Here is a 27324-nt window from a genome sequence, read left to right as displayed (position 1 = left end):
GGTATGGTAGTGAATGAAGCATTTCAAGTGGCTGCAATGATTGAAAAGTTTCCTCCTTCGTGGAGAGATTTCAAAAACTATCTAAAGCACAAGTGCAAAGAAATGAAGTTGGAAGATCTTGTGATTCGTCTCAAGATTAAGGAAGATAACAAAACAGCCGAGAAGAAGTCGCGTGAAAATTCAACGATTATGGGAGCGAATATCGGTGAAGAGGTTGCTCCAAAAAGTAAGAAGAGGACGAAGTCTTCTGGATAGACTAAAGAGTAGAACGAGAAAAGGGCAACTACTATAATTGTGAAAAATCTGGTCACAAAGCCCCTTACCGTCGTCTCCCAAAAAAGGAAAAGAAAAAGGGAGAGGCCAACATAGTGGAGAAGAATGATGACATTGATGACCTGTGTGCAATGCTTTCGGAATATAACTTAGTTGGAAATCTGAAGAAGTGATAGATTGACCCTAGAGCCACTCGACATGTTTGAGCTATGAAAAGAGGCATTTGCGACTTCTCTACTGATGGTCCCGAAGAAGAGCTTTCCATGAGAAATACTGCAACAACCAAGATTGAGGGTTATGGGAAGATATTCCTGAATATGACTTCCGGCAAGGTGTTAACGCTCAACAACGTTCTTCATGTTCCTACTATTAGGAAAAATTTAGTCTCAACTTCTCTACTTGTTAAGAATGGATTCAAATGTGTATTTGTATCTCACAAAGTTGTTGTAAGAAAAATGATATGTATTTTGGAAAGGGCTACCTCATAGAGGGCCTTTTCAAACTCAATGTAATGGTTGTTGAGAGTATTAATAAAATTTTATCTTCGTCTTATTTATTGGAGTCAAATGATTTATGGAATATTCGTTAGGATATGTCAATTACAAAACCTTGCGGAAGTTAATTAATTTAGATGTATTGCCTAAATTCGAGTGTAATAAATCAAAATGTCAAATATGTGTTGAATCTAAGTTTATCAAACATCCTTATAAGTCTGTTGAAAGAAATTCAAATTCTTTAGACTTAATTCATACTTACATTTATGATATGAAGTTAATACCATCTCGTGGTGAAAAATAGTATTTTATAACTTTTATAGACGATTGTACTCGATATTGTTATATTTATTTGCTTAATAGCAAGGATGAAACAATTGAAATATTTAAGCAATACAAGAATAAAATGGAGAATCAATTAAATAAAAAGATTAAAATGATTAGAAGTGATAGGGGTGGAGAATACGAATCTCCTTTTGCAGAGATATGTTCGGAATATAGAATTATCCCTCAAACTACTGCCCTTACACACCTCAATCTAATGGAATTGTTGAAAGAAAAAATCAGACATTAAAGAAAATGATGAATACTTTATTAATAAGTTGCGCCTTACCGCAGAGCTAGTGGAAAAAGCTATTATCCTTATAGCTAACCGAATACTCAACAAAATACCACACAACAATACGCAGTCTATTCAATATGAAAAAATGGAAAGGAAAAAAACCTAACTTGAAATATTTCAAAGTGTGGGGGTGTTCAGCAAAGGTACAAGTACTTTTACCCAAAAAGATAAAAATCGGAGCAAAGATTGTGGATTGTATTTTTAGTGAATATGCTATAAACAGTAAAGTATGTCGGTTTTTGATTCATACATATGATAATCCCAAAAATCATGTTAATACGGTAATTTAATTAGATAATACTGAATTCTTTAAAAATATTTATCCGTATAAAATGGAATGCGAGTCGTCAAGTAAAATATCTAAACGGCCATAGGAAGAACCAAAGGAAAATACTCCAATTGAAGAGGATCCAAGCCGTAGCAAACATCAAAGAACGTCTACTTCCTTTGGACCAGACTTTGTGACATTCTTGCTTGAAAATGAACCTCAAACTTTCGAATCAACTATGTCATCTTCTGATTTAACATTTTGGAAAGTGACATCCAATAGTGAGATTTAATTAATTTTGGATAACCATGCATGGGAATTGGTTGATCTTCTTCCAGGAAATAAGCCTTTAGGTTCGAAATTGATCTTTAAGAAGAAAATGAAGGCTGATGGCACTATTGACAAATATAAGGCAAGACTTATTGTCAAAATTTATAGGCAAAAGGAAGGTCTTGATTACTTTGATAATTACTCGCCAATAATGAGGATAACATCTATTAGGGTGTTAGTGGCATAGACGGTCGTGTATGATTTTTAAACCCATCAAATGAATGTTAAAATAACTTTCTTAAATAGAGAATTGGAGGAAGGAATTTACATGGAACAACCTGAGGGTTTTGTGGTTCTTGGTAAAGAAAATAAAGTGTGCAAACTAGTTAAGTCGCTTTATGGACTTAAACAAGCACCCAAATAATGACATGCTAAATTTTACCAAATAATGTTGGCAAATGGTTTTAAAATCAACGAGTGTGACAAATGTGTTAATATTAAAAACACTCTAGGTCATGAAGTCATTGTTTGTTTATATGTTGATGACATGTTGATAATGAGCAAAGATATGGCAGATATAAATGCTACTAAGCGCATGCTGGCTAGTAAATTCGACATGAAAGACTTAGGAATTGCTAATTTGATCTTAGGAATCAGAATTCACAAGACTCCACAAGGTCTAGCATTATTACACTCTTACTACATTGAAAACGTACTTGACAAGTTCAAGTATTTGGATTTCAAGATTGCCAAGACTCCAATTGACGTGAGTTGTGCACCTCAAAAGAATGAAGGTGAAAGTGACTCATAACCGGACTATGCAAGAGTATTGGAAAATTTGATGTATATCATAAATTATACGCGACCATATATAGCATGTGCTATTAGCAAACTGAGTCGGTTTACAAGTAATCCCAATCAAATACATTGGATGGCAATGAAACGAGTTTTGGGGTATCTAAAACATACTCAATACTATGCTCTGCATTATAACAAATATCCCTCAGTGATTGAGGGATATAGTTATGCAAATTGGATCACCAGATCATCTGAAGTTAAATCCACGAGTGGATATATTTTCACAATTGGGGGTGGAGCAGTGTATTGGAAATTATCCAAAAACAAGTGCATCTCCCATTCTACCATGGAATATGAATTCATAACTTTAAACAAGGCCGGTGAAGAAGGTGAATGGCTCTGAAATTTTTTGGAAGATAATCTATTTTGGCACCTATATGTATACATTGTGATAGTCAAAATGGCAATAGGTAGGGCAAGGAGTGTTATGTATAACGAAAAATCTCATCACATACGACGGAGACACAATACCTTTAGACAACTACTTTCTCATGGTGTTATCACAATTGACTATAAGAATTCAAGAGATAACGCGTCAGATCCACTTACAAAAGGCCTATCTAGAGAGGCAGTTGAAAGATCATCGAAGGGAATGGGGTTGAGGCCCAGGACAAAACATCATGGCGGTAACTCTACCTAGCAGACTGGAGATGCCAAGAGTTAGGATCACAGAGATCAAACAAAGTTATGTATGACGATTCAACATTGTCAAATACCTCAACAAATTCTCATGATGAAGACAATGTTCATAAATCAAAGTAAAGCGTTAAGGCTTTTTGATGAGTCAATAAAGCTTAAATCTTTTTAATGATTTGCTAAATCTAGTATGAAATGACCAGACAGTGTGTATTTAGTACTACACATTTAGAAATCACCTATGTGGGTGTGAAGTGTAAGCCGCTTCAAGGGGAATGAAAGTAAAGGCCCATTCCCTAAGCACTCATGAAACCAAGCGGTATTCATGGCTGAAAAGAACACAATAGTGAGAACCATAAATGGTTAAGGGTTGATTGTGTGACCTATATTGTCTAGGTATACAACAAAGCTCGGCGATTCAAAGATATCGAATCTACCGATTGACCGAGTACATCCGATATAAGTTCACTTCGAAAAGTTCAAAAAAAACCCTACTTAACCAGATGCAATTAATCATTGCTTGTAAATCACACACTCGTCCGCCCATTCCTTTGTCTTATAGCCATTCCCCATCATGTGGGGGATTGTTGGGATTAGAAGTTGGTGAATAGGAAATGGAAGGAAGAAATGTGAAGGGAAAGTGAATTGTTCCCTTATGCTTTGGATAGAGCAAGTGTCTCTCATTGGTAGTGAAAAGAAAAAGGAATGTACTTATATTAAGAAAGCACTTTTTTTGGTGGTAAATGGGTTGAAAAAAAGGTAAGCCTCGCGCCGTCGTCGTCGCTTGACTTCGGTCAAAGATCAAAGATTAATTGACTTATTAATCTTTTTGAATAAAATTTCTTTCAATTATTTAATTAATTATCGAAAAGTCAACCCGGAATAACCCAGGACCCGCGCGCGTGACTGTTCCAATAGTCATGGCTGTTTCCGAAAGGTTGCAAATATTTAGAAACAGTACCAGAAAATAGCTATAAATTCGCTTTGATCCTAGATTTTTTCCTTACGAAATTTTCTGAACTTTTTCTTCTTCTCCACAAATAAATTCTAGTGTGATTTACAATCATTTAGTAGTTCGCAGTTCACCAGCATTTTAGGTACCGCTACTCTGGTGAGTTAAATCGTACTATCCTGGGATGATAATATTCTAACACCTCGTATACTTGAGGAAAATAATTTCCTTAAGGAAACATTCAGTGGACTCGATTTCATTACGAAATTTATTTTTTAGATTCTGTTTTGACTATTTCAAGATTCTGCTTTACTCTGATTTTCTATTTCTGTTTTTTGTTACATAAAATTTACTGTTTCATAATTTTGTAGTTAATACAGTTTGATAACAGTCATATGCTTTAGAAAATAGTTATTTAACAATATGATAAAACTCAGTACTAAAAATTGTTATGCATTATGATCTTATCAAACTATTAACTGTTAAATATTCGTTTCCATTACCAAGGTATAATATTCCCAAGGTTATTCAACTCAATATAGTTATTACTCTTAACTCTCTAAGATGCTTTCACGTAGCATAAGAAAACCAGTTTTTCAACAACATTAAAGCATGTTTTTTTTTTTCATTTTTTTTTCATATGTTAAAGCGAGGCAAGTGCACATATAGCTATTCTCATGGATGCGATTTAGTGATTAGCCAATACTTAATTTGTCCGAAAAAATAAACTAAAAAACTGAAATTAAAGATAAACTGACTAATTTTTAAATAGCAACCCTTTAAAGTTTTTACTTGGTGTCATTTCTACCATTAAAGCAAGTTGTAGATTGGGCTTTTGCTTAGGCCCAAATTTGTCACAGAGCAAATTTAATTGAGGATGACATGTCCAGTCAAAATTGCGTGTTTTGTATGACAAGGTCCATTTTAACCCAAACCATTTAGTCATGGGTGTCTCTTGTTAAGTTAAGTTATTTCTTTTATTTTCTCTTCCTTTTCATGTTATTATAGCCATGTCCAATAGTTGATAGCCTACTGAAATTTGTGTACCTAAAAGTGGTTAACGAGAGTCACTTAGATCACTCTAGCAGGAGGTTTTGCAAGTGTGATGATAACTCGAAACAAACTTTAATAATTTGATCGTCGAACCAAAATAAAAATCACATTACCCGAAAGAAATTAGTATTAACAAGTGTTTTAAAAAGCGTTTTCGTGGCGAGCCCTGGGGCGAGGCGTATCAAAAATGCCCAGCAATTCGAGGCGTACGTCCGGGCGTTTGAGGCGCGTTTTTTTAGTGAGGCGTAAGCCCAAAAGACTTTTTCAAATTAAAACAAAATTTATTTAATAAGTCGTTCATATAGTACCCAAATTCTCAAAATTCAGCTTGGTAATTACTCAAAAGTTTTAAAAAGGATCTGAAATATATTAAATTAAAAAGTCAAGACCATTTTTTATTGATTGAATCCCTAATTCATGATGTTTTCTAATTTTTTATCTTGTCCTCTAGTCTGCTAATATCTCCCAAATGCAACGAATATTCAATTTCTTTTTTACAAATACAAAAAGAATTCAATTCTCCTTCGTAACAGCTAGCTCAAAGTTCAAATTGTAGGTTAGTCATCCTTTCTGTTCTTCCACGTAGAAAACTTTATTCTTTTCGACTCAAGTTACTTGTGCTTCTAAGAAGCATATAATAGATTGTTTTGACTAGTTTTTTTGTGGGGACGGAGCACATCTATATATATATTTTTCACATATTTATAGTTTTCTTTAATTTTTATGCAATTTTACGTGTTTATGAATATTTATTGTAATTATATTATTTTATAAAATATTAAAAATTAAATACCTATGGGGCTTACGCCCCGTGTCTCGGGGCTTACACCTCGCTGAGGCATATGTAAAACGCCTCGCCTTACGCCCACGCCTTTTAAAATACTGGTATTAACATGTCTTGGATTTTGACTTATTTCGTCGGAATCGTTATATATACATATAATTTTGTTAATTTAAAACACATAGAATGCTAAGTTTGTATCCCTCATTAATTATTACAAAGAGATATCAAAGAGAACTTTTAAATATCGAAACTGACTCTATTCATAAAGTCCTTCGGTAGTGTTAGAAAAACGCAGTAGAAATAGTAAAGTTGGCAAAGAAAACTCCAAATTCACGTCGTGATAAAAAATAATAACGCAAAACTGCAACAACTGGAGTAAACTGAGAAAATATGATGAACAGCTAGCTCATGGAAATAAGCACATAACAGACAAATCAAAAGCACACAAAATACCTTCTGAAAAGGAAAGTGACACACAATAAGAGCATGCCTTAATTATTAAGTTATGTTGGCTTGCAAATATCCCACTATTTTTATTTTTATTTGTGTTCAAAAGTACTCACTAGTCACCACTGGTGCACTTTTTTGGAATATCTCATTCGTTATTCGATACTGGCATCGGGGTTAATTAACTTGGAATTCATGCCGAAAAGTCTCGTATTAAGTTGTAAAAGACTAGTACTATCTAACAAAGACATATTCACACCTAAAACTCAAATCCAAAATTTTTGAGTTTTGATTAAAAGTAAAGAATATTTACCACTTTACTAAATCATTTTCAGAAGAAGTCAGTGCTGCCCAATTCTGTCATCATCGTTCAGGTCAGTGTTACACTGGTCCATTAGGCAATTATTATTACGCTTCACTCTCAAAAGTCCTCAAAAATTGAATTCAGCCCAATAACTTTTACTTTTGCCAATTTGCGGTCCCCCTTTATTTGGTGACTTTGGTTATAACTTTTTCTGTTGACGGTGATTTTACAAAGAATAAGCAACAGAAAAATATAAAGTAGATATTATTAACATACCAAATAAGGTCTTCTAATTTCTATTCAGGTCGACCAAGCATCTTCTCATAATCTACATAATGAAACAAATGATTAAGTTATTTTGGGTTTCATCTAGTTAAAGCATCTCACAATAAACACAAAGTAAAAAGGATTAATAACTCTAATTTATTAATTTTATGTTGAAATCAATTTAATTAAATGATATTGTTTTCTTACACTTGCTGGTCTCCTATGGTCCATCTTACGAAATTGTTATTACTTTTCACACTTCTCATTCAAGAAATGACACACACTTCAGTTTCAGAACAGAAGGCATTTCTACATCTATGGAAAAGAAAGAAAAAGTGGAGGCGTTCAATTTGTGAACGAGAACTTCCCAGTAAAAAATAACACCCAAAAAGGAGCACCCAAATACTTGGGCAAACGCCAAAAAAAGAGCCATCACTCTCTCACTTTTCAGAGAGCACCACATCGTCTTGTTATTTAATTCAAATATTATTGTACTTATTTCATAGTATCTTGTATTTTGCTACTTTTAAAAAATTATGTACTCAGTGACACCAATTACAGAGATGTTGTATAGTTATGTACTTCTTTGTTAGATCCAAATTTATCTATAAATCTATAATATTGCTTGTTTAGACTTGTTATATCCATGCTTATGGTTTAAGTAGAGATTGTGACTATTGGTTCGCCTAGATTTTGAGTCGTAACATCCGGAGCTTGGTGATATTGGGTAGAATGAGACATGCAATCAATTTCATGTGTGCAACTTCTATCATATATATTCTTACACCAAAGTAAAGATATCTGGTACGTAATCAAACAAGAAAATAAGAACTAAATTCAAAACTCCCTCACTTTCTCCAATAATTTCTCCTACCCATTAACAACTTCCTCTATCCGGATTTGAATCAGCTCACATTCACATGGTAGACCAAAGACTAATGATCTATGGTATAAATTTGACTTGCACATACTTGGAACTCTTGACAATGAACAGCACATAAAGTTTGATCTATTATAACAATTTACCCACTATATTTACAAGATCCATTTATTTTTTAGATACTAGTTCAAATCATTCAACATATTGAATAGATCCTCTCTTTTGGTTAAACTTCAAAGCTAAAAGCATCATATAATGCAAGCTTAGCAGGAAGGCTTTTTTTTGCCTTTGCAAAATTTCTACCCATGTTCAAAAGGATGCACACATCAGTTTCAAAACAGAAACACAAATAATATATCAACCAAAAAAGATTGAAGAAAAAATGGAGAAGTAGACACAACCAATAGTGAAAGGAGAACTTTCCTTGTTATTGCTTCTCATTCCACAATGAAAAACCCAAGAGAAACCCCAAAAGGGGCACCAAAAAACCCAAAAAAAGAGTCATCACACTTTTCCACTTTTTCAGAGAGCATTACTAGCCAAAACAAAGCCTCCTCTCCACTTTCAACATTTACTTTTCATAAACCAAAACTTAATAAAATAAAATAAAAAAGAAAACTCTTCTGTATATTCTTTCTTCTCCATCTCCTTCCTCATATGGACTCCTTTTTTTTTTTTTTTTTAATATTAATATTTCTTTGCTATTTATAGATAATTGTTATAGATTCATTTTCATTAGCTCAAGCAGCAGCAACAGTTCCAGGTCTGAAAGGGTAATCTTCTGAAGTTTTGTTGGGGGAAGTGGATTTACTCTGGTCCTTTTTTCTCATGGCTTTAATGGAAGAAATGTTCCATTTTTTCTCTTTAGCTTCATCCATCTCTATCTGTTGTTGTCTACACTCTTCACTACAAAATGGAGTGTCCCCTCTGCAATACACAAATCACAAGCACAATCAGAATTCTGACACCCCATCAACTTTTATATATAGCAATCAAATCCCAGCAACCAATACTCTGCTCTTAAGAGTAATACATACAATACATACATACATATACACACATATATATCAATCTGGTAAAACAGTCAATGCCCTATTTCTTAAATAAATAGTTAGATCTTGCATATTAGAATATGAAGAAATTATTTATATTTAAAGCAGCCCCTTTTCACCCAAAAAAGGGAACCCAAAAAAAACAATCTTCCTTTTTAGTGGAAACAGGTAGAAGTAGCATGATTAGTTAGGATTCATATAGCTGACTCAACTTGTTAGGGACTGAGAGGCATGATTAAAGCTGTTGTTTTAGTAGGATTAGCATATATTACAATACCTTTTTTTTTGGGTAAAAATGGGATAAAGCTGAAATAAAAGAAAACATGAATTTAAAGGAACCTCATATTCATATATAAAGAGAACAAAAATTTAGCATATATTACTATCATTTCTCGAGTAAAAATCGAACCTTTAAAGCTGGAATAAAACAAAACATATTTGTAAAGGAACCCCATATTCATATATAAAGAGAACACAAAAATTTAGCATCTATTATTACCATTTCTAGAGTAAAAATCGAATCTTTAAAGCAAAAATAAAAGAAAACATAAATTTAAGGTGGCCCATTTTCCAATATAAAGAATAAACAAGATTTTGTATTAAAAGTTTGAAAAAAAAAAAACAAACCTGTACATGAAGATGTCACAGTTAACTGCAAGGCGTTTCTTACAAAGGAAACAAGCATCCAAAAAATATTGTTGTTGGGGTTCATCAAATCTACCATCATAGTACTTTCCAGCAGAAGTAACAACAGATCTTGGAGAGGACATGGAATTAGAAGAAGAAGATGAAGAAGAAGAAGAAAAAGAAGAGATATTCCTTGAGCTGTTTCTTCTTCTAGGTGAAACTGTATAATAAAGTGGTCTTGAAATCAAAGGGTATTGGTTATAATTCTTATTATTGAGATTGATCTGATTATTGTTGATTCCCGAAAATCCAGCTTCTGTTTCAGCTAATGAGACTAGGCCATCATCTTCTTCGATGAAACATGGCCTTCTTCTTGTTGATGGTGAGTCCATTATTTGAGAGAAGAGAAGAGGGGAGATTTGTGGGGAGAAGTGGGATTTGGAGTAATTGAGGTAGAGAATAGGTAAGGTTATAAAAGAAGTTGTTGGGGTCTAAGGTTGGGTGGGGGTAGGAGGTGGGAGGGGTAGGGGGAAGATTTTGTGGGTGGGGGGGATGGAAGGGGAAAAGACTAGTAGAAGTGTAAACCACTGCAGGGATTCAGGATTCTGTGCAAGTGAATCTATTGGCTTGAGAATTTCTTGTATCTAGCCACTTCCTCCCTGCCGAGTCCAAAACATAATTTTTGTATTTTTGGATTCAAACAACACAAATACGTAAAAAAAAAATAAAAATAAATGCATACAATTTTATATATGGCGCAATTATTCACCGCACTATACCTTAACGACACGTTTGTTCGTTAAGATATAACGCAGTGAATAACTGCACTATATTAGAACTAAAAATTGGCGGGAGGTATAACGCACACATAGAAGGTGCTATATTATAACGCCTTCTATATATGCGCCATACCTATATAAAAAAACGTGTCATCTCCTTCCCCCACCAGAACGCGAACTACCAGACCCTAAAAAATCCCCCCCCCCCCCCCCCCAATTTTTAAGGCAAAAAACTCTATTGTAGTCCACTCGTCCCACAAAAAATATATTTTCTCCGTATTGTAGCAAGTTAACACCAGATTCAAGGCGTTGTCGTGTAGTGAATTCCGTCGATTGCTCGTTTCGGCCCCCAAATCATCAAATTTTATGATTTCAAAAAATTTTAAATCGAGGTATTCCGACTTACTTTTTGGTAAAACTCATGTATATAAAATGCTTATTAGTTGGCAATATTATTTTGTTATCGTTTTGTGATTTAATAAATTTGTTATTTTTTATCCGGCTTAGATTATTTATGTGCTAAAAAATGAGTAAAAAAGATATACTGTTATTTTATGCATAATTATTGTTATGTGTGATTTTCTTGTTGTACGTATATTAATATATGACATTATTGTTGTTTAGTGCCCTTTAATGTTATATCGTGCCCTTAATTGTTATGTAGTGTCCTTTAACGTATTAAAATTGATAATAAATTTTAGCTAATGGTGGTTGATTTTGTTCATGGCCAGTTATAGTCGTGTTATTGTAGTGCTTTTTAAGATTCTGTTGTGTAGAATAAAAATTAGGTACTCTCCTTAACAAACTCGGATAGAGAACTCAATTATGGATTTAATGTATCAGCAGATAATTATCAAATATTACATAGGAATCATAAAATAATCATTTGCCGGAAAATTTGAGCAAATATGAAACTTAACAAACAAATCGTTACGAAAGAAATAAATTCAATAGAACTTACTATTAAGTTTGTTGTATTTTTGATATGATTAATTATTGAATAATTACTAAATTATCTTAGTAGTTATTAAAATTAATTATTTAATTATTTGTTAACCCCAAAAATATATGAAAAAATAATGATAGTTCAAACACAAAATCTCTCGAATTTTAGTCAACAATTTTAAGAAATTAACATAAAAAACAATAATATAGAAAATTTGTCAAACTAAGTATACCCAAAAATAGCTGAGTAAGAAACAAACATATAAAATAATAAACTAACATATTAAATAATGTAATAAACTAACATATAAAATAATAATATAAAAAATATATCAACCTTAGTAATAATATAGTAAAAATATCGATTAAATATTAATATAAAAGATATTGCAATATATTTAAAGGTGTTAAGCAATTAAAAAAATACTTTAATTACAGTCGCGCCCTGTTTTCTTGCGAAAGCGGGCTTTGACGTGTGACAACTCTTTTAAAGGAGGAATTAAAAGAGAAGAGTCGTCACCTAACGATTTTTAAGGTGCGTTAGGGCACCTATTTGCAAATAACTCTATTTGAACAGTTCGTGTCACCAAAGATCGGGTAAGAGCTCAAATTACCTCAAAAAGAAGGTGTTAGGCACTCTTCGAGGTTCACAACTGTGGGGCCCAGCCGAATTTCAAACTATGCGGATTATGTAATTAAACTAGGTGATCGAATAAACAAAGGAAAATATAGAAGTCGAAGAGTCTTATCATAACACATGAGAATCAGTATAAATCTTTAATAATTGTAAGGATACAACTACATTGATATATGCTAGGTAACTGGACGTCAATAACAAGTATATAAGGAAAAGAGGGAGGGGGGAGGATCCTAAATTTTTTAGCCTAAAGGATCACCCCGTGCAACATAAATAATACTTCGCAACTCCCTTAAGGTAGGGTGTTGCTCATATTATTCAGCGGGCACAGAATATCATCTCATGCTACCAAATTACTATGTTAAGTTGTTACTTAAAGGCGCTCTAATTTAATTCTAAACTGTACCCTATGCGTGCACTACCCGTCCCATACCTGCGGTTCAAGAGGCTTTGGACCTCTATTTGGGTGGTTCTAGACTTTACCTAGGTTGCTCAAAATGATAAAACTAATCGCGCATTCAAAACATATATGACTTCACATAAAGACAATAAACAAGTCAAGTTCACCTCCACGCATAAGCAAGGAATGCACGCAGGCAGAACTGGACAATTTTAGAATTAAGAGACATTATAGCTGTTAAGTCCTATATGCATAATTTCTAGGTGATGACGATTTCCAACATTTGCAACATCGTTGTTATTTCTAAATTCGCATACCATATGTATTATAAGCCTTATAGGCATGAAATCTAAATGTAAGGCAGTGAAACAACTCGACAACCAAGTGTTGATAAAACGTTACTTCTAGGCGAGTGAGAGTATCCTATATGTAGTACTTTTAACATCTAACAATTGGACTTGATTTTATAACTCTTATCCCTATAGGCATGTCGTCTAAGTGGGGCGCTACAATTAAAATAGCATAAGCAGCAGATTGATTAATTAACCCTATAGTCATGGTATCCATATGAGTGCAATCGAAGCGTGTATTATTGAACCTTATAGGCATGTTGTCTAATAACTAAACAAGTAGTTATGGATGTTTGGTTCCTATAGACATGCGGTCTAATAGTGCACAACAATAGGCATGGAAACATGTACAACACTTACTCACACTAGCATGCGCTGCATAGTGTACACGTATTAGACAAGTTAAGTGAAGTGTGTTATTTTCTATAGGAATGGTTTCTATGTGTGTCCATAAATAAAGCACGTCGAACAAGGTAGCAAACAAAGTAGGTAGATCCTATAGGCATGCTCTCTACCCGTTTATGCGAGCATTAGAATATACCCATTTCCTTCCAATTTTATTAACACCCCAGTTGTTTGTTTACAAATTATTACAATCCTAGATTAAATAATTACAAGCTCAAAAGAATGATCACAAGCCCAACTAGAAGCACCGCATGCCCAACGTAAATACAGAATACCCAGAGGCTGCTTCTGGGCCTTCAACTAAGCCTAGAGCCTTAGGTGATGAACAAACCCACACTCCAGATGGTTATTAACATGCTTCAGCTCTGAGTATCCAACTAGCCCAACAACTAGGTCCAAATCATGAGACTGATGCCTTGTTTTCCCATGGAATACTTAAATAGCCATAACAACACAAGTGACAAGCTAAGTACCAGGCTAGGTAAACAAACTTTAAGACTTAGGGACTTTATCCCTTAATACTATAGATGATAGGGAGTAGAGGTTTCCATACCAATACACACAAATGAGGCTACACAAAATTCCTTACAGGCACATATGGCGTAGATAGAAACAAGCTCTCAACAACAGGTTTTAACAACATAGGACAACAAAAGCAGAAATTCAAGGAAGGCATGATTCCAAACTAATATCTGTAGGACTCTAGACGTATGATTCTTCACATGGAGTCCAAGAGTCATAATCAGATTAAACAAAGGGGAAACAGTCTCACAAGAAAAACTTTGACAAGAAAGCCTAATGATCACAACTAACTTGTAAAACTTAACATGTGAAATGTTCAGGAAAATAACACAAAGGTTCTAAATCAACAGGTAAGCATCCATGACAAATGAGAATAATCTAATCTTTAGATTAGTAAGGCAAATATACTTCACATGAAAAGGGCTAGGACTTATTCTAGTTGACATAGGGGGGATAGGCTAGACATATATTGGAATTCACCTTAGGAGTCTTAAGCAGTCAGTGAGAACACAACATCAGAGCTAAGAAACAAGTCTGCCTGGGAATTATAAAAATATTGTCACGACTCGGAATTTCCACCTTCGGGACCGTGATGGTGCCTAACATTTCACTTATTAGGCAAGCCAACGTCAGAGTAATTCTTGTACCAATTTTAAACACTTGGAACAATTTAACCAATCAGACATAAATGAAGCTAAAATGAAGTATGAAATAGCATAATAATTCAATATCTGGTACAACCCGGATCTGTAGTCACAAGTACACGAGCTTCTATAGGTTCTACATACAGAGTCTTAAATAAATACAACTGTCTCGAATGAGATTAACAGTAAATAAGGAAAGAGGAAGGGGACTTCAAGGTCTGCGGACGCCAACAGATCTACCTCGAGTAATTCTGAGTAAGGACATAGTTTCCTAAGGGTTTTAGACAGGAAATCAAAACACAATGCAACAAGCATCAATCAGGTTTTAATTACGAATCAGGTATGCATCATGAATCAACTTAGCTAGCCACACATTAGTTAAAATCAAGACTTGAATAGAATTGAAGCTAGTGGAACTACGGAATAGTACTAAATAAGCAGAATAAGTGGCATAATATTAAAATTAACTCAGGGTAATCAAAGTACCACTAGTGCACATAACATAAACACAAACAGAAAGAAGTAGAATTGCGGGAGAATAAGGTATTAACCTGTTTCAAACAAAGCGAATAAATAATGAGAAACTCAAAATCTCAGGAATAGTAGCAATTGTAGGAGAATAATGAAACCTCAAATCTCAGTGCTTTAGAGTTCACAAGAGCCTCGAAGTGGGCTCCGAGCAGTACTTGCACTGAAGGAGGCTAATGAACAGATTCCGATGGCCTTGACTTTAAGCTGGCCAAAATCGAAGTCTTAGAATAGTGTAGAATGAGTAAGAATAGTGGTAGTAATAGTAGTTAATTTATAAAAAAAATCCCCTTTTATGAGAGACGGGAATGAGGTTTATATAGTGTTGAATCAGGCAAGTAAACAAGGAAAGAAATCAAGTAAATATGAACAAAAAGAGTAAAATATCACATGCAATTAGTAAGTATCTGTAAAGGAAAGAAATCAAACTCTAAACCCTAGTTAGGGTTTAATACTCGAAAATTGACCAACGACTATGAAGAATCAGGCCCTTTTTCATGTATACGGACGGAATATTGTCCAAATATCCAAGATTGAGGTTGACTCCAGTCCGATATAGAGATGGTATTTGCCTAAATTGGGCAAATACCTAAGTAATACCATAAACGTGTGACCAGTAGCAGAGAAACATAGATATGATAAGCAAATAATGGTAGAATCCCATTATCAACGGGATTAGGAGAGAGAATTAAGGAAGATGTGGCTAGTGTTCTTCAGAAGAGAAGAGAAGAGTAGAGAGGGTTCAAAGGCAGCTGTCTCTGAATAATAGGGCTAGGGTTTGGGTGGATATAATTAAAAAGGAGGGATTATCGTGGACTGTTGATCTTGATAGATTAACGGTCTAGATTAAAGAATAGGCATGGCAGGTCGTTTGAAGTGGGTCGCGACCGGGGCAGTCACAGGGGTCGTTTGAAGTGGGTCGTGATCGGGGCAGTCACAAGGGTCTTTTGGATTGGGTTTTGGGGTTATTGAGCTGGCTTGGCGTGTGGTCTAATAGATTGAGTCCGAAATTGGCTCCAAATTGGGCTACAAATTAAAGACACGAAAATAATAATTTATAAAAGGTAATTGACAAATAATAAAAATATTATTTATGTATTAATATGCCTTTAAAATAACAGTTTAACATTATACAAATATAAAATGCTACTTGGCACAAATAATATAATAAAATGTAATTATGCGCAGAATTTAGGCTATTACTGCAAAATTATGTAAAATAGCTTAAAATGCAAAAATAATTATATAAAATAAAATAAAATATTATGCAACATATATGTGGATGCAAATAACAAACTTGGATGATTTGAACGGTTGTAGAACAAGGGGTAATCAATTGTTGATTATCGATTATGTTTGAGGTGATCGAAGGATGTGAACGTTGTAAACAGAAACCGGAACAAGAATTACTCTTGTCTGTTGAGCGGTTACCTCCCGAGTTACCTACAAAACTTAAAAACACGATGCACATGAATATATAAGGGTTATTGCGAAAACTTTAAACATGATGCAAATTCCCTTCGGACCATGAGAGTTGTCTTTGGACGATGAGGATGATGTCCTTAGACTATGACGTTCTGGGCCATGAAGCGTATAGTAAGGGATTCGCAGGCCATGAAATGGTGTTCTTGGTCCATGAGGATAGTGCCTCTGGACTATGATGCCCTTGAATAATGATATGCAGTTCGAGAGATCCTTTGGCCATGGCATGATGTCTTTGGGCTATGAGGATGATGCCTTCATACTATGGGCATTCGGACAACGTGGCGATATTTCAGCCCATGAAATGCAAAGATGCAGTGATATTGATCGTTTGATAGAGGAAACAAGTAATGCTTAGTCATATATGAGAACGAGACGAGACAAGGCTTAGTCTTGTATGAAATGAGGGCAATACTTAGCCTGGTGCAAAGAGTGGAGACAATGCTTATTCTCATGCAAGGAAAGGTAGTGCTTGGCCTTATACAGTATGGAGGCAGTGTTTAGCCTCATGAAAGGAATGGAGACAATGCTTAGTCTCATGTAAGGAAAGGTAATGTTTAGCCTTGTGCATTATGGAGGCAGTGCTTAGCCTCATGCGGAGAATGGAGACGGTGCTTAGTGTCATGCAAAGAAAGGTAGTGCTTAGCCTTATACAATATTGGATGAAGAGCTTAGCCTCATGCAAAGAGTGTATACAATGCTTAGTCTCGTGCAAGGAAAGGTAGTGCTTGGCCTTATGCGTTATGGAGGCAGCGCTTAGCCTCATGCAAGGAATAGAGACACTGCTTAGTCTCATGTAAGAAAAGGCAGTGCTTAGCCTTATGCAATAATGGAGGCACTGCTTAGCTTCATGCAAAGAATGGATACAATGCTTAGTCTCACGCAAGAAAGGTAGTGCTTAGCCTCATGCAGTATGGAGGCAGTGCTTAGCCTCATATGAAGAATGGAGACAATGCTTGGTCTCATGCAAAGAAAGGCAGTACTTAGCCTTATGCGAGAAATGAGGGAAGTGCTTAGCCCTATGCAAGAAGTGCAATGATTAAATGCGAGAGGACATAGTATTTCTTAGCTTGGCGCGTTTGTGCTTGGTGACTTTTGTCGGTATGAAGATAGTGATCTTGTTGTGTGCATATATTTGCGGACGTCCTTGTTATATTCCCTGTGCTTGTATCCAAAGAAAATTATGAGTTTGGAGGGGGAAAGTTTAGTTCGTGCTCTCGATTCCTTGCTTTGCCTTTGTTCATGTTTCAAGGTCCTGTTTGAGTCACCTCGGGTAACGTCTGGCTACCACGAAAAATGAAATTTTCGAAAAACATGCATTTGTGATAAATTGTTTATATAAAAAATGTAGTTGTTTGAAATATGTGATAATGTATGAGAGCAAATAATTTTGTTGAATTGATGACTGTGACATGCTTTTGAGACATTGCAACCTCCTTTAACTCGGAATTTTGAGGATCCTCCTCAAAATTCTGCTCCAGTTTAAATGCATACTTCTGATGATACATTCTGTGACAATTCTAAATACGATGAAATCAGGCCAACTCGAGATCTTGCCCCAGTTTCTGATCATAGGGGGAAATAAAGATCTTATTATGATGCGACCGAACCCATGGGCCTGTCTACGTATCTCCTTTTAAACGGGAATCAAGTCAAGCATAGTTCAGGTAATATCTTCTCCTATAAATGATACCTCTTCATCGGAAAAATACGTCTTCAGTTATTTGTATTCTCCGTCTATGGGATTTTCTGCTAAGTGATAAGCCAATGCTTGACCTTTGACTGGCTTCTGAGTTACATAGATGATGTCAAACTCACTCAGCAATATCTGCCACTTTGCTAACTTACCCGTAGGCATGGATTTCTGAAATATATATTTTACCGGATCCATCATTGTTATGAGATATGTAATGTATGCACATAAATAATGTCTCAACTTCTGGGCTATCCATGTCAAACCACAGCAGGTGCGTTCCAACAAAGAGTATCGGGCTTCATAAGGCGTGAACTGCTTGCTCAGATAATATATCGCTTGTTTCTTCCTTCCAGTTTCATCATGTTATCCTAGAATGTAGCCAAAGGCCCCATCCATCAAAGACAAATAAAGCATCAGAGGTCTTCTTGGTTCTGGCGGGACCAACACGGGTGGTTTAGATAAATACTCCTTTATTTTGTCGAAGACTTTCTAGCATTCTCTAGTCCAGCTTGTTGCAGCATTTTTCCTCAGCATCTTGAAGATTAGCTCACATATCACCATTAATTATGCAATGAAATGACTGATATAATTGAGGCGTCCTAGAAAACTCATCACATCTCTTTTATTCCTTGGCGGTGGTAAATATTGGATAACTTTGATTTTTGATGGGTCTAGCTCAATACCTCGGCGGCTGATGATAAAACCTAACAATTTTCCAGCTGGGACTCTGAAGGCACATTTTGAAGGGTTCAACTTCAAGTTGTATTTTCGAAGTCGATCAAAAAATTTCTTTAGGTCTGCTATGTGATTCGACCTCCTTCTAGATTTGATGATAACATCATCCACGTATACTTTTATTTCCTTGTGTATCATGTCATGGAAGATAGTCGTCATGGCTCTCATGTAGGTGCCCCCAGCATTCTTCAAACCAAACGACATCATTTTGTAATAATATACTCCACATGGTGTGATAAAGGCGGTCTTTTAAGCATCCTCTTCATCCATCCAAATCTGATGGTATCTTGTGAAGCAATCCATAAAGGATTGGAGTTCATACTTAGCACATTTGTCAATCAGTATGTGTATGTTAGGCAATGGGAAATCATCCTTAGGACTTGCTCTGTTCTGATCTTGGTAATCGACACACACTCTAACTTTCCCATCTTTCTTGGGAACCGGCACTACGTTTGCTAACCAGGTCGGGTATTCGACCACTCGGAAAACCTTGGCTTTGATTTGCTCGATGACCTCCTGTTTTATCTTCAAGCTCATATGTTGCTTGAACTTTCTAAGCTTCTGCTTTACCGGTGGACACATGAGATTGGTGGGTAGCTTGTGACCTACTATGAATGTGCTTAACCCAGTCATATCGTCGTATGACCATGCGAAGATGTCCTCATATTTCTTTAGGAACCTGATATACTCTTTTTTCTCTTACAGTGATAGATGAATGCTTATACGAGTCTCCTTGACTGTTTCGGAATCCCCTAAGTTAAGGCCCTCTGTTTCCTCCAAATTAGACTTCGGTTTATTTTCAAAATTCTCTACTTCTTTGACAATTTCCTTAGGTATTACATCATCTTCTAGATCTTCCGAATCACTGTCCTTATGTCGCATTGTCTCATTACATGTCACAGTCGTAGGTTCATCAGGATATGTAATAATTATGCCGAAAAGAATGTAGAAAGATAATAATAAATATGAAAAGCAATAATGCATTAATAAAACTTTAAATTGTCAACAAGTACGACTCGATGACTAAAGTAATTATTTCAAAACAAAATACTGAAAATGTCTTAAATGCTCAAACCAATTTGAAAATAAATCATGCTAATTTTCCAGTCTACCCAGGAACTTGCCCGAGATGGTGCAACGATCCAGTTCTTGAGAACAACTCCCTCTTCCATTGTCAAAATGGTAAGATCTTCTTCTTCCTCAACAATTGCACTGCAGTCCATGTCTTCTTCATCCAGAAACAACTTTCTCATGCCAGCCAAAATCTCATCTTCCACAAATCCCCACATTATGTCAGCCTGTCTGGTGCAGAGGTGGTATGGGTTAGTCCAACGGATAACAAGGGGCACGCCATGGCTGTTTCCAATTCTGATACTCTTGCACGGTATATTCATATCCGAGTCCAAAGGTCGTGCCATGATACTGTGGTTATACGGGTTTAGTGATCCACTGAAGCTTTTTGCCAAGACCCTTGCCTGGTTCATATCCCGTCCACGGCAATATATTTTCTGTCTTTTTGCTCCACCATCGATCCTTTTCCATTGTGTTCACCAGCTCAATGCGGTGATATGTTTCTCCACCCAACTTCCTCCTATTTTCTATGACTGGAACGTTCTGGTTGGTGTAGATAGGGTTGCTACCGTCTCCATGAATGATCACCTCCTGATGATTCCATTCGAACTTCATGGCTTGGTGCAAAGTAGAAACCACTACCCCAGCTACATGTATCCATGGTCATCCCAACAATAGGTTGTAAGTAGCAGATATATCTACCACTTGGAACTAAACATCATTCCAAGTCGGACCCATCTGTAGATCAAGGTTGATTGCTCCGATAGTGGCTCTCTGAGATCCGTCAAATGCCTTCACATTCATGCTTCCCATTCGTATCTCGTGCAGACCCTTACCTAATCTTTTCAGAGTGGTCAGTGGACATATGTTCAGACTCGAACCTCCATCTTTCAGTCCCCTGGCAATGAACTTGTCCTCGAATTGCACTGTGATATGCAATGCCTTATTGTGACTCAATCCTTCTAGCGGTAATTCATCTTCGTGGAAAGTGATTTTGTGACTCTCCAGTACCTGCCCGACCATGTTAGCCATCTCTCCACTAGTGATATCGGTGGTTACATAAGCTTCATTCAACACTTTTATCAAGGTATTATTGTGTGCGTATGAATTTTGTAACAATGATAAAATGGATATCTGAGCAGGAGTCTTATTCAAGTGGTCAACAACGTAGTATTCCCTTCCTTGTATCTTTATCCAAAGGTCGTCAATGCCAGTCTCAACAACATGCAGTTTAGGTGCAGCTTCTTTGCTTGTTCCTCCCAGATTCTCGGGTATGTAAACTATGCCAGTTCTAGTCATACCTTGCGCGACACCTGTTTTTTCCATTTTAGCTTTTTCGTTTCTTCTTGCTTCTGCAACATAATCCCATGTGATGGCATCAGGCTTGTATAATGGTGAGGGTGCTACCATTACAGTGAAGTATGTAGCTACCTCAACTTCAAATGGCGTCTGGGTTTGTACCACAACTAGCGTCAGGGTGACCAGAGATGTTTTAGGAGTGTCCCCCTCTCGAATGAGTCCGATGGACCCTTCATGATCCTATTCCTTGTCAGTTTTTATCACGTTCACTCCCTCACTAGTGTGATACGGGAGAGGATTATTGCGGACATTGGGGTATGGGTTCAGCAATTGGGGTATATTGTCTAGGAGTTCTGCGGTCTAAATTTGGACGTGACTTTGGGTAGTTGTGGCGGGTGGGTGGAGGTGAATGGTAATGTGCAGGTTGAGTGTTGTAGGTATGGTATGTGGTGGCAGGGTATTGTTATTTTGGGGGTGAGAGTTGATATGTGGGTGGAGGTGTTTGGTACGTGAATGGAGACTTAGGGCCCTGGGCTACCATCAGAGTACCCAGTTCTTTCTTCCTTGAAATACCTTCTGATTGTAAGGCTTTATTTGTGGCTTCCAACTCCTCGAAATTAGTCACAATCCCTCTCTTGATTCCTTCTTCTATTCTCTCTCCCAACTTGCTGATGTCTGAGAATTTGTGATTCTCGATGACCATCAATCTTTCATAATACTACGGATCTTGAGCTCTAACAAAGAACTTGTTCATTTGTTCTTCTCCGAGTGCATGCGTTACCTTTGTGGCCTCTGATCTCCAACAAGTAGCATACTCGCGGAAGGTTTCTGTCGGCTTCTTCTTGAGGTTTTGAATATAGAAAATGTCTGGCACATTTTCTGTGTTGAACCTAAATATGTCCACGAAGTCCGATGCCATACTTACCTAATTTGCCCACTTCCTTGGGTTTTGACTAATCTACCAAGACAAGGCGTCTCCTGTGATGCTTTGTATGAACAACTTCATGCGTATTTGTTCATTCTTACCTACTCCTACAAGCTTGTCGCAGTATGTTCTTAGATGCACATTCGAATCACCAGTGCCATTGAATATTTTGAAATTTGGAGGTTTGTAACCCTCTGGCGGTTCCACATATGGTTGAATACATAAATCTTTGTAATTCACACTTTCAATGCCTTTTCCATGTTCAAAACCCTCGACTCTCCCTGTGAGTTTCTTGAGTTCCACCGCCATGTTTCTAATGAGCAGGTCTTTCTCAGTTGGTCTGAGTATGTAGAGGGTTTGTTGTGGGGTATGGGGTAGGGTTTCCATATATATATATATATATATATATATATATATATATATATATATATATATATATATATATATATATATATATATATATATATATATGTTGGATTGCTTTGATGAGGTCTTTGGACTTGGATATATGGGTGGTCGTTGGTTGAGTTTTGTGGATTGAGAGTAGGTTGCGGTGCATTTTGGGGTGTGTGATAAGTAGTGGTTTGCGGGTATTGAGTTGGATGATGGTGATGTTGTTGAGGGGTTTGCACTGGTGGTGGGTTAAAGTTCTGGGGAGGTGCGGGATTATGATACTGGTGTAGTGCGGGGGGATTTGGAGTTATGGGTGGTAGATCCTGGTTTTGTGTGTTTTGTGGCGGTGTCCGGTTCTGGGTAGTCAGGTTTTGCTGTTTGATGTCGAGAACATTGAGAGTAAGGGAAAGGTTTGCCAGATTTCGGACCTGCTCAAGCTCGCCTTGTAGTTCCAGGATTTTCTGCTCTACTCGTAAGATTGTAGTTCCAGGATTTTCTGCTCTACTCGTAAGACCAACTTATTCTACCTCGGAGTGCTTCTACCATCTGAAGTTTCAACATTTTTCTCCACTACATCATTTTCTTTCCGGATACTTAAATCATCCATTTTCCCTTTGCCCTTGCTTTTGCTTTTCGGGTTGCTAGGTGGAAGAGGAGGTGGAGGACCTATAGATCTAGTGTGATATGCTGATGATGCCAGTATTTATGAACCAACCTTTGGGAATGGGAATAATCAAAAGAAAGAGAAAGCAAAAGGTAACCTAGTCAGTAAGGTGAAATAAAAAAGTGTTCACAATATTTAAACACATTCCACAAAGTCATGTATTAATTCGCGTCCTAATATGGGGGACCTCATTGTGCTTTAGGTAAGCCTAAGAGACACATAGACTTGGAGAAAATTGATGCCAACATTGCTTCATTTCATTAATGCGAAAATAAGCCAAAACAAACTTTCACTAAATCGACAATAGTAATGAAGTCACTAATGGCATTAGTCCTTATTATATTGAAATCTAATCTAAGCTAGAAAGCAGTAAAGAACATCATCTCCTAATATACTTAGTTCCTGAAGGACCTTCTCCATGATTGGCTCTCTTGACCCCATCAATCATGTTCCCCAGGTCGCGCATGTCCAGCAATAAGTAAGCTTTTGCCAGCTTTCCTCCTTCATCGTCGTTCATGCCTTGACAATACAAAGTTTCTTTCTCATCTTCCCTTCTAGCTCTATTAGCCCTTGCTCCAAGTATTCTAACCTCTCTGTTGACTTAGTGGCGATCTCTTTTCATTACCTTATCGCCTCCATGTTTACTTTGTGTTGCTCCAGATTCTTAACTTCGGACTCGAACACCTTTTTGGGTAGCCTTTTTTACTTCACCTGTGCCTCAGCTACTTCATCTATGATCTTATCCTTCAGATTGACTTCTGATTTGACGTCCCCAGCTACATCATCTTCTAACCATGATAGATAGTAGTACATATGGCCGGCGTGATACCTGTCTAGCTCAATGGTTTCGCCTTCCATGATAATCTTTTAGTTCCACATGTGTTGTGCTTCGAACTTAAATGGGAAGACATTTCCCTTTAAATTTGCCTTGTACTGAACCATATTGGAAACCCGAGGTATGACTTGTTTTCTTCCTGCTTGCCTCATTATCCTTATAGGAGCAAAAGGAAAGATGCCTCGCAGCCCGATCAGGACCTAGTGAGTAGTCCCTTTTTATCTGATGATGAACCCACTACTAGGAAACCATTCAAACATCCAATGCACCTGCTCGTCTATCAGATTGCTGAAGAAACACACCCAACCTACAACATTTCCAAGCTTTGCAAACATGTCTGGAATAAACATCATTTTCTTTGGGTGATGGTTGGCTATGTAGTCATTCTGTGGCCTCCGCATAAGCTTTTAACGGTACTCTTCCTTCTGGAAGTGTTCAAGCAGCCAAACTTGTAGCAATAGATTACAACCCTCAAAGTGTCCGAATCCCTGCTAGCACCGATCCAGAGCACGGTACATCTCAGCTAAGATCATGGGGATGATAGTGTAAGTTTGTCCTTCGATGCCATCCATTAAGGTCTTGGCGACCATGGCTAAGCGAGAATGAATCCTTCCACCTTGCATCGAAAATATCAACAACCCCAAGAAGCAGACAATGAACACATAAACTCGGCGATGCACCCATCATAGAGAGGTAATGTCTAGTTCGTCATGATGAAGGCGATATGATTTTCTATTCCCATAATGCTTGTAGAGAAACTCAAAAAAGATGTATGATTTCTTTAGACAGAGCAGATCGTTATTCTTCTTAAAACTCAACATTTTCATAAAACCTCAGGGAGTGCGATTTTCTGGCACTAGCAGTCCCAGACTATCCCATGGTAACTTGGAAAAATCGGAAAACAACTCTTTTCTCATCCCACAACATAGTAACGGACTCGATCAGTTCCTTAATTCTTTGAATGTTCATCAAAGATGGCAGGTCACCAAGTACTCTCCTCACATGATTTTTATCAGAAGGTGCAAGGTCTTTTCACGAGTCAAGTAGCAAAGGCGGGATGTTCTGGACCATACCGTACCTGGGGATTATGATCAATATGTTGGCACATTTTCTCCTAGTTATACACATAATATGATAGTGTCCATTGGGATTGTGGAAATCCCGTCGGACTTTGGACAAGGTTTTATCTAAGTGGGTTGTTACGTTAATGACATCTCAATTTGTACTAGGTTTAGCATGATGCATGCACATTTTAAATCAGAGTGTGGAATCTAGAAGGTTCTAGACTGGTACTCTCAAGTGAATAACTTGAGAAGGAAAGGCACGGGACCGTTGACTGCACCACTGATCGACTAGTCTACCGCAAATAAGTCTTTCCTCTTTAGAAAGGGTGATTTCAGGAAAGCGCGGACACTTATCAAGCGTCGCTATGTTGATAATTGGCACGAGTGGAGTATGATGTGAAGAATGCATTATGCAGAAATATTAACATGTGTGCCAACTATTTGCTTGATAAGAATACATAAAAGTAGTAAATAACATAGTAAAGGTGAACATGAAAAGAAGAGAAAAGAAAAGAAAGGTTAAAAAAGAAGTCAGTTTAGCTCATGAAAATGTGCGAGGATGTAATGACGCAAGTAGGGAAATGGGAACAGGAGAATCATGATATAGTAATCTTAGACATGATGAAGGAAATGGGGAGAGGTCATACATGTCATAGCAAATAAATGAGAATAAGGGGAGGGATATGCATGTCATAGCAATTTAAACAAATATAGGAGAATAAGGGATGTGCATGTCATAGCAATTTAAATAAATATAGGAAATAAGAGAAATAATCCATATAAGTCAAATTTGTTATGGTGAGAGCCTAAGTATATCTCCAGCAGAGTCGCCATGCTGTCGCGCCCCGTTTTCTTGCGAAAGCGGGCTTTGACGTGTGATAACTCTTTTAAAGGAGGCATTAAAAGAGAAGAGTCGCCACCTAACGATTTTTGAAGTGTGTCAGGGCACCTATTTGCAAATAGCTTTGTTTAACTAGTCCGTGTCACCAAATATCGGGTAAGGTCGCAAATTACCTCAAAGAGAAGATGTTAGGCACTCATCGAGGTCCACAACTGTGGGTACCAGATGAATTTTAAACTATGCGGATTATGTAATTAAGTTTGGTGATCGAATAAACAATGGGAAATATAGAAGTCGAACAGTCTTATCATAACACATGAGAATCGGTACAAATCTTTAATGATTACAAGGATACAACTACATTGGTCTATGTTAGGTAACTAAACATAAATAACAAGTATATAAGGAAAGAGGGGTCCTAAGTTTTTTAGCCTAAAGGATCACCAAGTGCAACATAAATAATACTTTACAACTCCCTTAAGGTAGGGTGTTGCTCAAATTATTCAGCGGGCACAGACTATCATCTCCTGCTACCCAATTACTATGTTGAAGTTGTTACTTGAAGGCGCTCTAATTCAATTCTAAAACGTACCCTATGTGTGCACTACCCGTCCAGATGGTTAGGTGATGAACAGACTCACACTCCATATGGTTATTCACATGCTTCAGTTTTGAGTATCCAACTAGCCCAACATCTAGGGCCAAACCACGAGACCGCTGCTTTGCTTTCCCATGGAATACTTAAATAGCCATAATGACACAAGTGACAAGCTAAGTACTAGGCTAGCTAAACAAACTTTAATGATCACTATCAAATCAAACAAATGAAGGCATGATTCCAAATTCAAGGAAGGCATCAGTCCTAAACAAACTTTAAGACTTCAAGTAGAAATTCAAGGTAGGCATGATTCCAAGCTAATATCAGTAGGACTCTAGATGTATGATTCTTGACATGGAGTCCAAGAGTCATAATCAGATCAAACAAAGGGGAAACAGTCTCACAATAAAAACTTTGACAAAAGATCCTAATAATCACAACTAACTTGTAAAACTTAATATGTGAAATGTTCAGGCAAATAACACAGGTTCTAAATCAAACAGGTAAGCATCCATGACAAATGAGAATAAGCTAATCTTTAGATTAGTAAGGCAAATATACTTCACATGAAGAGGGCTAAGACTTATTCTAGTTGACATAGGGAGAATAGGCTAGACATATATTGGAATTCACCTTAGGAGTCTTAAGCAGTTAGTGAGATTACAACATCAGAGCTAAGAAACAAGTCTGTCTGGGAATTGTAACAATATTGTCACGACCCGAA

At 36.7% G+C, this 27324-nt stretch overlaps 1 protein-coding gene across 1 annotated transcript; it reads right to left on the bottom strand.

Annotated features, from left to right (window-relative positions):
• Window positions 1-8512: 8512 nt before the first annotated feature.
• On the bottom strand, window positions 8513-10398 carry LOC104109961 (FCS-Like Zinc finger 1-like). The gene is made up of 2 exons (XM_009619366.4): window positions 9788-10398; window positions 8513-9035 (listed from the first exon to the last, which is right to left on the bottom strand). Exons 1-2 carry the CDS (start codon window positions 10177-10179, stop codon window positions 8849-8851), a joined length of 579 nt encoding a protein of 192 aa, XP_009617661.1. The 5' UTR covers window positions 10180-10398; the 3' UTR covers window positions 8513-8848.
• Between the last annotated feature and the right edge of the window lie 16926 nt (window positions 10399-27324).

Source organism: Nicotiana tomentosiformis, chromosome 8 (assembly GCF_000390325.3).
Source record: "Nicotiana tomentosiformis chromosome 8, ASM39032v3, whole genome shotgun sequence".
NCBI lineage: Eukaryota > Viridiplantae > Streptophyta > Magnoliopsida > Solanales > Solanaceae > Nicotiana > Nicotiana tomentosiformis.
This window is presented reverse-complemented; position numbering and strand designations above follow the sequence as displayed.

Excerpts from the sequence above, each read along its gene's own strand:
- LOC104109961 (XM_009619366.4), bottom strand. The coding sequence starts at position 10,179 with ATGGACTCACCATCAACAAGAAGAAGGCCATGTTTCATCGAAGAAGAT. Across the intron at positions 9,036-9,787 it reads TGTGACATCTTCATGTACAG|AGGGGACACTCCATTTTGTA; the intron begins GTTTGTTTTTTT and ends TGTGTATTGCAG.